The 16,507-nt window shown below is 40.8% G+C and overlaps 1 protein-coding gene and 1 non-coding gene across 2 annotated transcripts; both read right to left on the bottom strand.

The window, feature by feature from the left end:
* Positions 1–3,494: 3,494 nt before the first annotated feature.
* Positions 3,495–12,210, bottom strand: tcf19l (transcription factor 19 (SC1), like). The gene is made up of 7 exons (XM_058620098.1): positions 11,871–12,210; positions 11,178–11,529; positions 10,731–11,083; positions 8,219–8,388; positions 6,884–7,277; positions 6,278–6,782; positions 3,495–5,962 (listed from the first exon to the last, which is right to left on the bottom strand). The coding sequence occupies exons 3-7, from the start codon at positions 10,999–11,001 to the stop codon at positions 5,614–5,616; spliced, it is 1,689 nt and encodes a 562-aa protein (XP_058476081.1). The 5' UTR covers positions 11,002–11,083; positions 11,178–11,529; positions 11,871–12,210; the 3' UTR covers positions 3,495–5,613.
* A 1,302-nt stretch (positions 12,211–13,512) lies between these two features.
* On the bottom strand, positions 13,513–13,584 carry trnap-agg (transfer RNA proline (anticodon AGG)). Its single transcript has one exon. It is a non-coding gene; the product is annotated as a tRNA-Pro (tRNA).
* Between the last annotated feature and the right edge of the window lie 2,923 nt (positions 13,585–16,507).

The following is a 16,507-nucleotide window of genomic DNA, read 5'->3' as shown; positions in this document are numbered from 1 at the left end:
TGTCTATGTCTTGTTTACATGTCTGCTAATTAATTATACATGAACAAGAGAGATGCCACACATAAAAACACAGCTGTGACTACACCAATGACGTCGCTGTGGCAGCATTCCTGTAGCAAATGCCCTAAATGTTCATTCTGCAATTTTGACTGTCACATTATTATATTTTACTGTATTACACTGACTAAACACCTGGTTCTAATAAGAAAGAGAGTGAAAGAGAGATGCAGAGGTCAAACAGAGGGGAGAGTGGGGAAAGAGCCAATAAGCCAAAATTCTCATTTCCTCTGAGGTGAGAAGGAGAATCCTTGAGAGACTGAATGAAGGAGAGGAGAGGAGAGGAGAGGAGAGGAGAGGAGAGGAGAGGAGAGGAGAGGAGAGGATGAAAAAGTGAGATACTCCAGGGATGAAGTAACAGCTGCTCCTGAGTTCCTATTAGGGCTACGCCAGGAGAAATACTGCCTGTGACGCACACACAAACTCGCTTTTATATCTTAGTGAGGACACATCCTTGATGTAATGCATTCCCCAGCCCCTTACCCTAACCGTAACCATCACAACTACATGCCTGATCCTAACCCAATTCTAACCTAATCCTAAAAGCACGTCTTAAACCTGAAAAAGCCAGAAAAAGACAAAAAAGCAGACTAAACCTTATCCTCCTTAAACCTTGCTGCCTGCATGTTTTAGATGTTTCCCTGTTTCAACACGACTGATTCAAATGTCCAGTTCATCAGCAATCACTGTGAGAAGCCTGTTAACGACCCACTTATTTGATTCTGGTGTGTTTGAGCAGGCAAACATCTATAACATGCAGGGCAGAAGAGAAACCCTGCGTTAAAGCCTTTCACCGAACCTTAACCTAACCACTATTACCCTGCCGCTTTCCTCAAAAAATAATAATAACAAATGAGGTTCTGCCTCATTAGGACCAGGTTTTGGTCTCCATGGGGATTAAAACCTTCCATCTTCTGCCTCCACCTCAGCAGCGCCCTCTGCTGACTCAGCTCTCATTAAACATTTAAAAACATCAGCCTGTTTGTGTGAGAGGAATATAGGAAATCTTTTGAGTTGGGTTCAGGGAGTGTCTCCTGTGTTGTCCGTCCTCTGCCTCCTGCTGCTGACTGTCCCTGCAGGCGTCCACTCTGAGGACACACTCAGGTCGACACTGCCCCCTGCTGGGCCCTGCGGAAACAGCAGCCAAAACACCCCACAGCTCCACCAGTCTCACTTTTGTGGAGGCTGATTCTTATTGACATGTGAGTCAAACTGTGGTGCGCGTACCACCAGTGGTACGCCAGCTTTCTCTGGTGGTACAAATCAGAAATAGTGTTCTACTGCATATACCAGATAATCAGGGTGAATGTGACAAGTAGCCTGTGGCCAAGAGGAAGGGATCTGGGCTCGTGACTGAAAGGGTTGCTGGCTCCAGGTCAAGGGCTGAGGTGCCCCTGAGCAAAGTACATCACCCCCCTCTTTTGCCCCCCTGGGTCTCTTATAAGCCACTGTAGATAAAAGTGGATTATGCAGCTTTATGTCATTGCACAACCTTGAACTTGCACAACACGCACACACACATGCGCGCGCACACACACTTCATACATCAGGGAGGCAGAAGATGCCAGCTGTTATTAGAAAGCAGACCAAACACCATCCACCCCACCCTTTAAAAAAAAATACACAAAGCCAGACAGGAGAGGGGAAAGAGAGAGAGAGAGGGTGTTGCTATGGAAACACTTCAGACAAATGCAATTGTCTCCCTCCATCTTTGCAGGTCAAGGCAGCGTTATCTCACCTCCATAATCTCCTCTATCTCCTCCAGATCCACATCTGCCCACTGACCAATGAGCGCATGAAACGTTTTCCCCGGACTTACAAATATGCTGCGTGTGTTGTATAGACTTGTTTTTATTACCTGTGTTTTCATATCTGATCTTACCTGTGAAATAAGAAATTCAGAATCTTATCACCTCCGAAAGGCAGAGATTAAAACTTAAAAGATTAAAAAGAAAAAGTGTTATTTAAAGTCTTTATCCTTTTATGGATAAACATTACTTGTATATAGTATAGGCTCTTCCACATTTAAGGGGATAGTTAAGCCAAACTTTGTTGTGCAAAGTGATTTAATTGGGAAAATGAACATGATCCGTGTGAAGCAGTGTTGTTACCTCTCATATGTAAAGGAAACACATTCATGAACTCGTCCCCTGTTTACAACGTGTTATTTTATGACAAACATAAATCAGTCCTGTTAGTGAAGTCGTCGTAAACTTCTAAAAAAAAACTATTCAATCTCAGGTTTAAACACTGCACATTCCAAACCCACATTAATAGCATACGCTGCAATTTACCAGATGTGAAGAAGTACACAGATTCTTCGCCTGCTGCATTTTTACTTGCAGGTTTCAAGCTGATCTGGTTCTCACACTCATTTTAGCATCTTGTCAATTAAAAAGTATCACAAATGTTGAGCGTGTCATTTCGACAAGAAGGAAACGGGAGGGAAAAAAAAAGAAAAAAAAGAAGCAGCCCCTGTGACTTGAACATCGAGCCATGTGGCAAAGATGACACATTTTCCCGGGAGTACAAACCCGGAGACGTAAACAAGAGTTTAAATAAACTTTAGAGGCGAAAATCTAAGAGACAGAATGACACGTACATCTTTACTGGTGTTGAAACTGTAAATGAAACAGAAAACAAGAAATTAAAACCTTAAGAGCTGCATGATATCATCAGGTCCCACGATTATACCTCACATTTTTCAAAATAAAGTACAGTTGATTTATCTGAGTGATGTAATGTGCAAAAGAGAAACAAGAGTCAGCACATTTAGAGTCCATCAGTACAACCAGAGTCAGTCGTTTATTTACTCATTTACATACAAGTATGTGGATTTTTTTGTAATAATTTTTTAGGATTTCAATGTACATTTTAATGACAAATCAAGTGAATTAAAAGAGTGAACCAATTACAGGAAAACATAGCTTTCTATTCTTTACAGCAGAAGAGGCATCAGCTGCAGAGCCATCACGCCAACCAATAAAACATTAAAAAATATACATCTTTAAAATCTTTATTTCAGATTTTCCCACTCCTTATTTTATTGCTCAAGAATATAGATTTCTAGTCACTTTTCAACTGCTCCAAAACACAACACCACCAGCACACACAAACTACATTCTTCTGAACCAATAAGTGAGGATTATACATGTGACACGGGAGGTAAGCGTGATTTTTCAGCCACACACAGAGACCGCGTTTGTCCTGGTGAACCAGATCCAAGAGGAAATTTAGAATTAAATTAAAGAAGACAAGGTGCTGAAAGCTGCAGGATCACAGGGAAAAACTGTTATTATTATCTGCAGGACATTAAAATACAAACATGTTATGAGGGAGGCTCACTTGTTTCAAAATCTCCGTCTCTGAGAGGCTCCGCCCCCACAATTAAATGTGTTTTATTCTGTTTATTCTTTAAGACGCTTTTTTTTTTTTCCTTTTCCTAAGTTGCTTTGCAGCGTAAACAGTTGTTGCTACGGCGGTCACTTCTATTACACAACACGCTATTCCTATAAAGATACACTCACACAAAACCTGGAGACATTTCATCATCATCATTATTATTACTATTATTATTATTCTTAATAGTTACGTGAAGCTGACATATTTTCACACGCTGCTTTTTCAGACGCTTTGGTGTCTCGATTGTCTGCTCAGGAGATAACGGTTACGCCCGTGTCCTCCGTTTTGACTGCAAAACAACAACAGAACATTACAGTGGTCTTATTTTTCAAGTAGCGCTCACAGCACCCTCTGCTGGACCACAGGGGTATTAGTTCAGGCAGCCTGGTGTGCATCTAGGCTGCCGAGCTCATTTCAAAATGTTCAAACTTGAACTCTTGCCACTAAGTTCAAACAGATATCCCGTCCCACAGGTCACTGCTGTTTTGTAGAACAGCCAGTAGGGGGTGCAATCTCTCTCTCTCACCATACTCTATACAGAACCTAGAGATCACTTGCTTTATGTTATGAGGGAAGGTTATTATGGAATTATTGATAAATAACAACAAACATATCCTACTTACATCATACACTTTGATTTGATTCTATCTATTAAAAAGGTCCAGTGTGTCATTTAGGAAGGTTTAGAGGCAGAATGGGAACATACGAGCAATCATTATGTTTGTGTGAGTGTTTGTATAATGACTTGGGTAATGGGTATTGAATAGAATAAGCTGCCATCTTGTTTCTACAATTTGGAATATTTCCCCAATTCCCTAACTAAAGTTCCCAATCCCATATTCAATTTCTGGAAATTTACCACCCTTTTTCAACCCAATTGGTGTCTAGTGTTCAGTGTGTAACTGTGTATAAAAAGGGGGCGTGGTCACATACATGTAGCCAGGATTCTATTGGACAATACCAGCTGTCAATCACACTATTGATTCCACTCCATGTGCCGTGCTTTATCGTCTATTTTCCTCTAACTGGGAATATCATGTTCTATTGAAGAACATCTGAAACTTTGAGATGAGACTGAGACATTACCTCCTCAGGAAAATGTTAGGTGTCGCCCCCTGGTGGCAAACTACCAATTCCATTCCAAACAGAACAACAATCCAAAATCCATTTTATATCTTATATAGTCCAGATGGTTTCACCAGGACAAAAGCAGCCACAGTGGCGAGAAGTTCAGTAGTGAGGAGACGACCATAAAGACTCAACACATCAGCAGAAGATTCCTCACGAGCCGTGACATTTCCCAGGTAATGATTCCTCCCTACGCGGCTGCAGCCGCACTGCACTCGAGACACACGATATGATATGAAAACACAGTCCCACTGTACGTGACGCTCTGCCCCCTTCTCCAGGAAACATCCCGACGCCGCTGCTGCTGCTGCTGCTGCTGCAGGAGACCCTTCAAATATTTGATTACAGTCCCGAGAGCACTCCTCCTCAGCAGCAACAACAGATGTCTGCTGACACATTTACCGCCTTTTAATTATCCTGAAACATCACACGCCCACTCCTCGACAGCTGCTGCCACCCAGGGAAGCCGTGGCAAAAACATTTCGCCGCATCTTATTATTACTGCGGTGGGAAAATGTCATCCCAGCGCTGCTTTCTTCGGGGGGCAGACGTGTCGAAAAGTCAGGATTCTGCCCTGAAAAAAAACCCCCCAAAAAACTGAGCTGCTTGGTTAAACAGTGACAGAGGCTGAACTGAGACGTCAAAGGAAGTTTAATCGCCTCGTGCAGTGGGAAACTGTGGCAGCCTGATGTGAAACGTTTCATTCATCTTCCTGAACGCCACCGCCTGCCCTTTGGTCAGCTGACGTCAGCCATGACGGGAGTGTACTCTACAGGCAGTTAACGACCTAAGGAAACCTGACCCGGGCCGATTTCTCGCAGCTTTGCCACCTCTGTTAAACTGTGAACGGAGTCTGTGTGAGGTTTGTCCGAGGAAAATCTGAAGGAAATGCCGGAGCAGCACAGGCCTGAGGAGGAAGTTGTGGCCTCTTTTCAACAGAGTCTGATAATTCCCGTGTGGTGTCTGAAGGAAAAGTGGAAAATGTGTTGAATTTAAGTTCAAAGCAGAGCTTTGATTTCCCTCCCGTCAGCGACAGCCGCAGTGGAAGTCGGCGTTGGGGTCCACGAGGAGCTTCTTGCGGTCGACGTGCAGACAGTCTATGTGGTACCAGGCGTCGCACACGTCGCACTGGATCCACTGCACCGTGTCCTGCTGGGGCAGGCGGCACCGTGGCGCAGCGCACGGCTCCACCGCGCTGACCGACGACCCCTCCTCCTCCTCGTCTTCATCCTCGTCCTCGTCGGAGGAGGACGACGAGGAGGAGCCGGAGGAGGAGGACGAGGCCGAGGAGGAGGACGACGAAGACGAGGAGGATGGAGAGGGCAGGGAGGGCTGCGGGGGGAGGGGGTGTTTCCTGGGGCGGCCTCGACGCTTACTGAAAGATAAAAAAATTAGAACAACATTAACAGAGGTAGCACTCTTGCCTTTGCAGCCAGAAGACCCGGGTATCACCCTACGTGATTGGCACAGCACCCCCCGCGACCCCCGTGTGGAGGATAAAGTGGTAGAAAATGGCTGGATGGATTAACAAAAGGTGTAAAATTTATTTGCCGTCATCTTCCAAGCAAATAATAATTATAATAATAATAATAATAATAATAATAATAATATTATAAAATATTATCAGATTATTATAAAATAATAATCTGATAATTCCACAAATAAAGTGAGGTCTGGTTGAACGTCTCACCTGGTCTGATGGTGAAATCCGTTGAACTGGACTCTGTCGTCCGTGCGGATCCGCACCGACGGCGAGGCCAGGCTGTAGTTCTCCCCTCCCACCACCAGGGGGGAGAACACTGGAGAGCTGTGAGCGCGTCGCCTGCCCCTGCCGTGGGCGGGCTTCTGTTGGCGGAACGCGGCGATGTTGCCCTGCACCACCGTCTTGATGCGGTGCACTGTCTCCGCCTCCTGTTTGTGAGCGGCGGCGTTGCTGAGCGACGCCTGCAGCAGGTGGTGGTTCAGTCGACTGTTCGTCATGGCGCCGTGGAAGCTGCCGATGGTTCTGATGCCGACGGGGAACGGCTTGGCCTCCAGCGGTCGCCTGACGTCGCCGTGGCTCTTGGGCTGCAGCGGCAGAGAAGGAGGAGGAGGGAGAGGAGGAGGGGAGCTGAACGTCTCAGACTCGGACCTGTAGAGACGTCGTCTCTTCTTTCCTTTCACCCGCTGTCCGTCCTCCACGGCTCCTGCCACGGCTGAACCACAGGGACATGGTGAGACAAAAGCAATGATCACCTCCGTTTAAAAAAAATAACCTTTAATTCTAACTTTGTTTCAGTTTTGGACTGAACCTCACCTCCTCGACTCCTGGGCTCGTCTGAGCTGTCGTCCTCCAGAAGCACCGTGTGCGCCGACTTCCTCCTGCTCCTGGAGGTCGACGGGAGGGTCTTGTTTGAAGGCACCGACGCTGCAGAGGAGAGCGACGGAGGGGTGGAGGGAGGGAGCAGAGTGGAGAAGCCCACGGCGAGAGGCGGCGTCGAGGAGGAGCCCGAATCCGAGACGGTTCCCTCGTGGCTGTAGCTCCTCTTGAAGGTCCAGGCGCTGCCCTTCATCTTACTGAGGCTGCCGATGGAGTTGAGGATGACGGTGGCGCGGTTGATGGACAGCTTGGACAAGTCGAGGTTGGGTTCCACCTTTGGATCGGGGTTGGTCCTGATGCGGTTCTGCAAGTCGGAGGAAAAGGTCCCCGCCTAGAAAACAAGATTTAAAACTATGGTTAGACATTTCCTCTCATTCTTCACCATTTTTTTATGATCATATTAGTTTACCAGCACCAGACTTTTTTTTTTCTCCTCACAATGTTGTCTATGACTACTAATATTACGCCCCCTAGAGGAAATTTCACTCACACGCCAAAAGACTCAATGATTTTTCGTCTACAGTTGTCACTTATATTCACATTTACAGCAGCAGGATGTTTTATTTGAGATTTACTGAAACAAAAATCCAACATCTTTAACATCTAGAGCTCAGATAATTGACAGTTTGGCAAATTTAAAAAAAGAAGAAAGAAGTTGATATGAACCTTTTTCAGAGACGGTGTAAAAGTTTATCTTACACGTTTACTGTATATGGCATTTTTACAGAACAAACACAAACACTTGGAAATGCTCTTGTTAATTACTTCGTATTGTCAATTGGTATTATTTACTTTTGCAATAATCTTTACAATGTCAACAGTGTAGAAAACAAATTACAATTATGTAAAATCTTACGTTAACAAAAATATTTTCCTAATTTGAGTTTCATGTATTAGGTTTATATTTTTTGTTTTATTTAAGTTTTGTGGTAAACTGACAGGGACTGATATGAACATCTTCAATATGTTTATTTCTATTTCCGTATTTTACTCAGTGTTAGTGTAATCTTACATCCCCCAAAACACCTTTATCTTCAGGCTTTACTTAACAATGCCTACTGTACAAATTAATTTATCATCTCCTGTTGAATATTTAACCATTTAGTCATTGTATTTATAGTGGAAAACCATGCAATGTCTCATCATTGTCTCATCACACAGACATAAGCCTTTCAAACCTTAACAAGAAAGTGCAGACTGGTCCTTTAACCAGAGCCTGACTGAGACACACAGTGTTATGAAACGGTACAATCATGTGATCATATCTTCTACCTTTGGAATTGTGATGGCGTCAAAGTCCAGCGGGCGAACTTTGACCTTCTGGAAAAGGAAGTAGAACTCGGGACTCCTCGACGCGGACTGACCACCGAAGGTCAACGTGTCACCGTCTGAGAGTTCCCACTGGACGCCAGACTGGAGGCGGACCTCGTTGACCCAGGTGCCTGGCAACAGAAGAGGATTTATGATTATGATTAACTATGCTTAGTTATTGATTTGATTTAGTTGATTTGATGTAGTTTTGTTAAGATTCTTAACATTAAAAAAGATCAGCACTTTATCCCCAAACGTGCACAAATATGGACAAAATGTCCTGTAAACTTACAGAATAAAGCAAAAACAGACAATCTAATGAAAAAATATTACAAAAACACCTTACTGACTTTATAATTTGCCAATATTACTAAAAGGTAAAGAAAAATGTCACGAAAAATTGCTAATGTTACCAAAACGTAAGAAATTTAATTGAAAACGAATGAATTTACAAAAAAGACAGAAAAGGTTTCAAATTGTGATGAAATCACATCACCAACATTATCCAAAGTAATGTAACTATATTAAAGTTCCCAACCTCCAATTTTGAAAATTTCCAGTTTATTCCTGTTAATTCCCATGGCAAGTTTCCAATTTTGACAATTCCCGGGAATTGTGAAACCTTAATAACATGACCAAAAAGTTTCAAAATGTTGAAATGGTGCAAAAACAGCTTGTGGGCCTTCAAAATAAAACACTAGGACTATATTTCAGCCATCTGGACAGCACCGTCTTCATTCACGATTGTGTCGATAAAGGATATTGACCACAATCTATTTATTTTGAGTGCTTTTTAAATCATATATTGTCTTATTCCTACTCCTAAATCGAGTGAATTGTAGTGTAAGTGTAATATTTAATAACTTTTCTTTCTCTCTCTCCCGATTATACATGAAAGAAACACTCTGAATGAATGTCACTGTGCATCTGTGCATAATTCAAAATCTGCTCCAGAGACTCATTGACACCTGAAACCTTTCAAATGATACTTACATAATCAGTTTGGAGGAGTGTCAAACTTCAATTTTAATTTTAATTAACACGTGGGGAGGAAAATGCTTCTTGCTTAGCATGGAAAATGAAAATTAACTGAGTTTAATACAATGTGTGTGTGTGTGCGTGCATGCGTGCATGCGTGCGTGCGTGCGTGCGTGCATGCGTGCGTGTGTGTACTTCTGGTGTAAAAGTCTGGACCAAAACCTGGTCCTAATGAGGCACAATCTCATTTCTGAGTTAACTGGTTAAGTTTAGGACTAAGATTTGAATTATGATTATGGTTAAAGTTGGGGTTAAATATTAACTGGTTATGGATAAGACTTTGTTTTGGCTGTCCAAATGAACAGAAGTCAATGTAATGTCCTCAGAAGAATAGCAGCACAAAGTGTGTGTGTGTTTGTCTGCAGCTGTTTAGCTGGTTGAAAACTGTGCCTGTGTGTAGCTGCTGTGAAGACTGCAGGTGTGTTTGTGTTTGTTTGTATCTCCACCGCAGCGTGAAACAAAAAAAGTCTGTTAGTGTTTTTCAACTGCTAAAAAAAAAAAATGGTTTCCCCATCAGTGCCAATGTGTGTGAACACACACTTTTTACTGTTTCCAACGGTATCTTTGTGAAGTGGGGGTAGTTAAGTTAGTGGTGTTTGTGTCTAAATTACTGTTGTAAGCTGGAGCACTTTGCCTCTTCTCACTTCCCTGTCTGTAGAGCAGTGTGTGTGTGTGTGTGTGTGGATTCTGTGAGCCTGTTTTATGCGCATGTTCAGTTTTCACATAAATAAACTGACTGAAACAAATCCTGAAATACATAAGTCTTTCACACTCGAGGGACAATGCTGGTTAATGGATAAAAGAAAAATCGCAATTAGATATTCACCCCCCCCCCGAATTGTTCAGACCTATTGTCGTGAATACGTTGCCTTTCAAAGTAGGTATGAGCCATGAACCAACAAGATTCTCAGCTTTTGTATCCAAACACTGGAAGAGAGGATTATAAATGAACGATTATTTTCATAATCGATTAATCTGTCGATTATTTTCAAATGTCAGAAAACGTAACAAAAAAATAGTTGATCAGTGTTTGTCAATCCAGGAAATGATGATGTTCTCAAATGTCTTGTTTGGTCCACAAACCACAATTATTGAGTTTTCAATGATTTCTGTGTTATATTGAGCTAAGAAATGAAGAAAATAATCACATTTAAGAAACTAAAACAATCAGATATCTTGTTTTAATAATGAAAACAAGCTACAAACCGATTATAAAAGCCGACGATTCATTTAGATTAATAATCGATGAATGAGTAATTTTTCAGCTCTACACTAATCCTATACTATCTGTGCATCCTATATATCAGTTACAATGAAAATAAAAAAGCTAATTTTGGACGTAGAATAATTGTTTGCTTTTTAAAATGGCAGACAAACATCTTCTTAGTTTCTTTAAGTAATTAAATGGTGGTGGTGATGGATGTGCGACTCTCACCATGACTGCTCCGGTCCTTGACGTGAACCCTCCAGCCTTCTTCGTGCGGAGCCGCGTCCCCTCCGCTGCCCTCCCTCTCCACCTGCAGCTCGGCGTGGATGCGCGACACCGCCGTGGAGTCCAGCGTGACGTCGCACAGCTCCGCCGCTCGGCCCAGGCGGAACACGCAGTGGCTCAGCGCCGGCCGGAACGTGTACAGGTCCCGCGACGTGTCGCCCGAAGACGAGCCGATCCGCAGCAGCTGGAAGCACGGCTGCACGCCGGACAGCATGACTGCCGCGTCTGATTGGCTGCCACCACGCAACCCTCCGGATGGGGCCCCCACCGAGGCCTCACCTGATCTGTGAGTGGCCCTGGATTTACAGAAGGCCACCAGGCTCCATTATAGAATGTCACTATTGTGTATGTGTGTGTGGGAGTGTAATGAAATGTAGAAGTAAAACCCACTGTGGATGTTGCAGACAGGTGCAGCCTACTTAAGAAACAGGTGTTTGCATTGGCATGAGAACTTGATGATTTCTGCCTTGCTGTGAATACATGAATAAATAACGTGAGCACAGAGAAGCAGGAGTGAGCCGCAGAGGCTACAAAACTCCAGATTAGAGGAGAAAATAAGCGGCCTGCGCATGTGTGCGTTCACATGTGTTTGTATGCGTCTCAAGTGCAACTTTCAGATGGAGTTTGGATGTTTATCAGTTACAGGTGTGAACAGCTGTCAGCCGAGTGTGTGTGTGTGTGAGATTAAAATCCCAGACATCAGATGACATTCGTAATCTCACATTGACAGCAGCTGTCTGATCTGTAGAGAAAGTAGAAAGAGGAAAACATGAAATGAAATGACTTTGTGTAGTGCTTAATTGCTCCACTTTAGTGTCAGAAAAACATAAACAGCAGCTCACACACGTTTTAACTTGACACAAAAAAAACACCTTTAAATTACACTTTAACTAAAATGGCGTCAATGTGAAGCAAAGGTAAATGTAGAGACATTAAAAGTGTCCCTGCATGTTCAGGAGACAAAGCAGGAGACAAAAAAACCCAACCGCAGCGTCAAGAATAGTCATCCTACAACTACTTGTTCTGCCTTTTTTTGTCACAGCAAACGCCTTTAACGTCAGGTAGCATGCGTGTCTTACTTACGTGAATATGGATTGACGTTAAAGTCGGATCGGAAACAACAGCAGGAGTCAGTAGCAGCGTGAAGAGGAGTGAAGTTTGCTGACAGGGTGAAAGCAAAAGCTGCCACTTACTTTCACACACACACACACACAGTGTGTACGTGTGTGCTCGTCGTCCCGTCGCTGGACATAAAAAGACGCATAAAAACAAACTCCTGCACTCTCCTTCTTCTCCTTTCTCCTCTCTCTGTTTTTCCTGCATGGATTTGTCGCCTTTCTGCGGTACAGCGGATGCCTTTTCTCCTTCTTCTCCTTCTTGTTCTTCTTCGCCGTCACTCACTCACTCAGGAGGAGGAAGTCCTTTGAAATTTGGCGCGCCCAGTCCACAGGCTTCCGTGCGCAAGATCGTGCGTCACTTCCTGTCCCGCCCTGATTGGCGGAGGGCCAGGGCGCCTTTTGGCAGAGAGAAAGGACTAAACTGTATGGAAGCCCATATGGGGAAAAGCAATTCATAACCAAGTCATAACTGTAGTTTACTAAGTCATACTAATATCATGACATTATGACATACTAAGTCATATTAATGAGATACTAAGTCATTATTATTATTATTATGAAGTATTAACTCATAATTTTGAGATTCTAAGTCAACATTTGAGGTAATATCCCATAATTGTGAGATGCTATGTCGTAATAATGAGATACTATTTCAAATTTATGATAGTATCTCATTATCTAAAATTATTACTTATTATCTCATTAATATGACTTAGTATCTCTTTATTATGACTTAGTATGTCTTTTTTATGACTTAGAATCTCTTTATCGCAACATAATATCTCATTAGTATGACTTAGCATCTCATTATTATGACTTAGTATTTCATTATGATGTAGTATCTCATTAATATGACATAGTATCTCTTTATTATGACTTAGTATCTCTTTATTATGACTTAGAATCTCTTTATCGCAACATAATATCTCATTAGTATGACTTAGCATCTCATTATTATGACTTAGTATTTCATTATGATGTAGTATCTCATTGATATGACTTAGTATCTCTTTATTATGACTTAGTATCTCTTTTTTATGACTTAGAATCTCTTTATCGCTACATAAGATTTCATTAGTATGACTTAGCATCTCATTATTATGACTTAGTATTTCATTATGATGTAGTATCTCATTAATATGACTTAGTATCTCTTTATTATGACAGTATCTCTTTTTTATGACTTAGAATCTCTTTATCGCTACATAAAATCTCATTAGTATGACTTAGCATCTCATTATTATGACTTAGTATTTCATTATGACTTAGTATCTCTTTATTATGACTTAGTATCTATTTTTATGACTAAGAATCTCTTTATCGCTACATAAAATCTCATTAGTATGACTTAGCATCTCATTATTATGACTTAGTATTTCATTATGATGTAGTATCTCATTAATATGACTTAGCATCTCATAATTATTAGACAGTATCTTATTATTATAACTTAGTATCTCATAATTGTGACTTAGCATGTCATAATAATTAAAAAGTATAAAATGAAATAAAAAAATAGGACTTGAGCTTCATAGAACAGGAACAGAAGGTTTGGCACATTGCTGGTTGGGGCTGGAAGTGTTCATTGGCTGCTTAAAATGACATCAGGGCTCGTCCAGGATTTAAACCCGGGACCTCTCGCACCCTAAGCGAGAATCATACCCCTAGACCAACGAGCCACATGAAGTACTGTGCATTTTCACATCACTGTGCTTGTAAAAAAGCTTGTATTTCTCTGAAATGGAAGCAAAACCATTAAAACACACAGACACATAATCTGTTGAAAATGTATTTAATTGGAATTATTCATTCGTTACAGAAAGAGAAGCTTTACAAAAGTGTGTGCAGGATGCCCAAAGGTTAAATGTGGTATTAGAATATAAATAAGCACTGCTTTAGTCTTCAAGCACAAGAGGGTATATGCTGTATATTTGAGTTGCTTGTTCGTGGCAGTGCAGTGAAGTATTGTAAAAGTCGATGATTACACAGCTTTTGGCGAATGATTAAAAGAAGTCGGAGCTCTTAGGGAGTGAAGAAGTCACATGATTTCTTTTTAGATGAAAGCATGTGAAAATGTGAAAACAAACAAAGTAACCACACCAGAATTTCAAAATACATGCAGTGACAGCTGAAATGATTATGTTCATGGTGGGAAATGTGGATATCCCTCCAACTACTTGTTGATTTAGTAGATTAATTGTTGCAACCTTTGACACAATGTGCAGTTCAACAAGAAAATAACACAGCATGAAGATAAAACCTTTCTAAAAAATTCACAATGAGAACATTATCATGACATAAAAGAGACAAATTCAGGTAAAAAAAATGCAATGTGTTGTTTAGTTTTTTTTGTAGCTGTGATAGTAATATTGACAACGACAATACTTCGACTGCCTGAGTCACACACACACACACACACACACACACACACAAACACAAAATAAAACAGCATTTAACCTGAAGTCACTCTGGAGCTGCTGCGGTTTCCCCATAACTAAAACATTTCATTCGAGACAATATTTGAAATTTCATAGAAACTGTAAAATCACATCAAGTAGATACTGTATATAATATCATGTCATTCAATATTGACTGTAATATTTATCCCACATAATATAAGAAACCTGAAATAAAACTGGTGGTGTTAAAGGAAAACTCATATCGGATTTTATGGATTTCATTTTACAGAAAAAAACAACAGAAATAAAAAAAAATTATGTTGTAGGGGGGGGGGGGGGGGGCAGTGGTATACTCCTTTAACTTTCAATGGAACACCAGCACGACAAACGGGAGAATGAAAACGGGGGAACCGGAGCCACGATAACATCCAGGACTGACTCAGGAGTCGAGCTGTACAGAAAAGTGCAATTCATATAATCATTATTATGCCTGCCATCCCACAAGCAGTCTACAGATTAGATTAGCATGCCGCGCTTACACTAACTCTTAGGATTACAGCAGATTTAGGCTATTACTAGGATTATAATAAGAACAAATACTAAGCATGTGAGTAGCAAGAATAAGTCTTTTTGGTGCCAACAAAAAAAAGTTCTGACTACGAAATGTACTCAAGCACATTCAGTCATTCATTCATTCATTCATTCATTTATTTATTTAATGGAAGTGATTTTTTTTATTTTTTTTAAGGAATATCGCCTAAGGACATACAATTGTCCCAGTGTAAACATATTGGTTATATGAAAATTATATATATATATATATACATATATATTATTTCTAGTAATACCGTTAAGTTTTTCTCCTGCTATAAAAACATTCACAGGTGCTGGGAGAGTGACAGTGTGGACCGATGTGATGTGATTATAAGACACGTTTCAAACAGACAGGATGAAATAAGTGTCTATAACTGCTTTCAGACATAATGTACGAGATTTTGATCCGGTATTTGATAACTGAAAAAAATAAAATGATTGATAAATCCAACAAAGTATTTCTTTTGTCAACCACATTTACTCACTTTAGTTTGAATGAACTGAATATATTTCAGAGTTAGTAACTGAAATTATTATTATGCTTTTTTGTAGCCTTTTTGTACACAATAAAAACTGCTCTGTGACAAAAAACTAAAGTTTTAAAAAAGTATTTAATAAAATACTTAATTTGGTACCACCTACATGAATTAACTTGCTTTTACCAATTGAGGAAATTTTTTTTAAAGTTTGTCAACCATTTTATTGTTTTCGATACAGAAAGAAATTACCTAAATTAATGAATTAAATTCACTAAACAAAACAAGGAACATTTTGAGATTCAGTTGTTAGCAGTTGAAGTAACCGTTTTCTTTTTTAACTTTTTATAACAATTTATTTTGTTGTTACCAACTCATAAAAACTGTTCTGTACCAAGAACGTAACGTAAGTGGTTGACTTTAAAAAAAATAATAATTTGGTAACACTTACATGGATGAAGTGGTCTGTTTCTAGGTCAAGTTTGTCAACCACTTTCTTTCAGAAAGTCTGGACATAAGAGGACGTCGAGGACTCGTCCACTTGTCTGAAAGCAGTAATTCACAACATAAAAGCTCAGAATGCAGAGAGCAGCTGACCAGAGATCAGTTAAAGTTGAAGAGAATATGGAAATGATTTGACATTGTTAAAATTAAAGGCTTTTATTACAGGAGCCAGTGCTCAAAAGACCAAGTCTGTAGATGAGTGGCTTTCAATTAATCTGCGATGAATCACAGATTAGTCTGAATCAAGTCTAATTGAATCCAGTGAATAGAAATTAATTGACACGGGTTTCAGAAACCGCACTCGCCAGCTCTTTTGATATTTCTCGCTCACCGGTATTAGAGAGTCACAATGCTGCAATTCTTTTCCCATTATATTCTTCATAATAGCGGAGAACAGTAGATTAACTGAAGAGTGAATCAGCCAGAACTGAGAGACAACTCTTTTTTTTTTTTAATTAAATGAAATCTCCACTGACCCACACATGCTCTTTGTGAATGAGCAGCTGTGATGTGTCACGAAAACAGAGAACGGAACGAGCGGATGAAATGCAAGAAATGAAATGACTTTCATAAAGTTCACATCAGCAGTGATCGCCCCAAGCTACGGTTTTATTATCCCCCCCTGAAAA

The sequence above is a fragment of the Solea solea genome, chromosome 20, assembly GCF_958295425.1.
Source record: "Solea solea chromosome 20, fSolSol10.1, whole genome shotgun sequence".
Taxonomy (NCBI): domain Eukaryota; kingdom Metazoa; phylum Chordata; class Actinopteri; order Pleuronectiformes; family Soleidae; genus Solea; species Solea solea.
The sequence above is the reverse complement of the archived record's forward strand: the minus strand, read 5'-3'. Positions and strand labels throughout refer to the sequence as shown.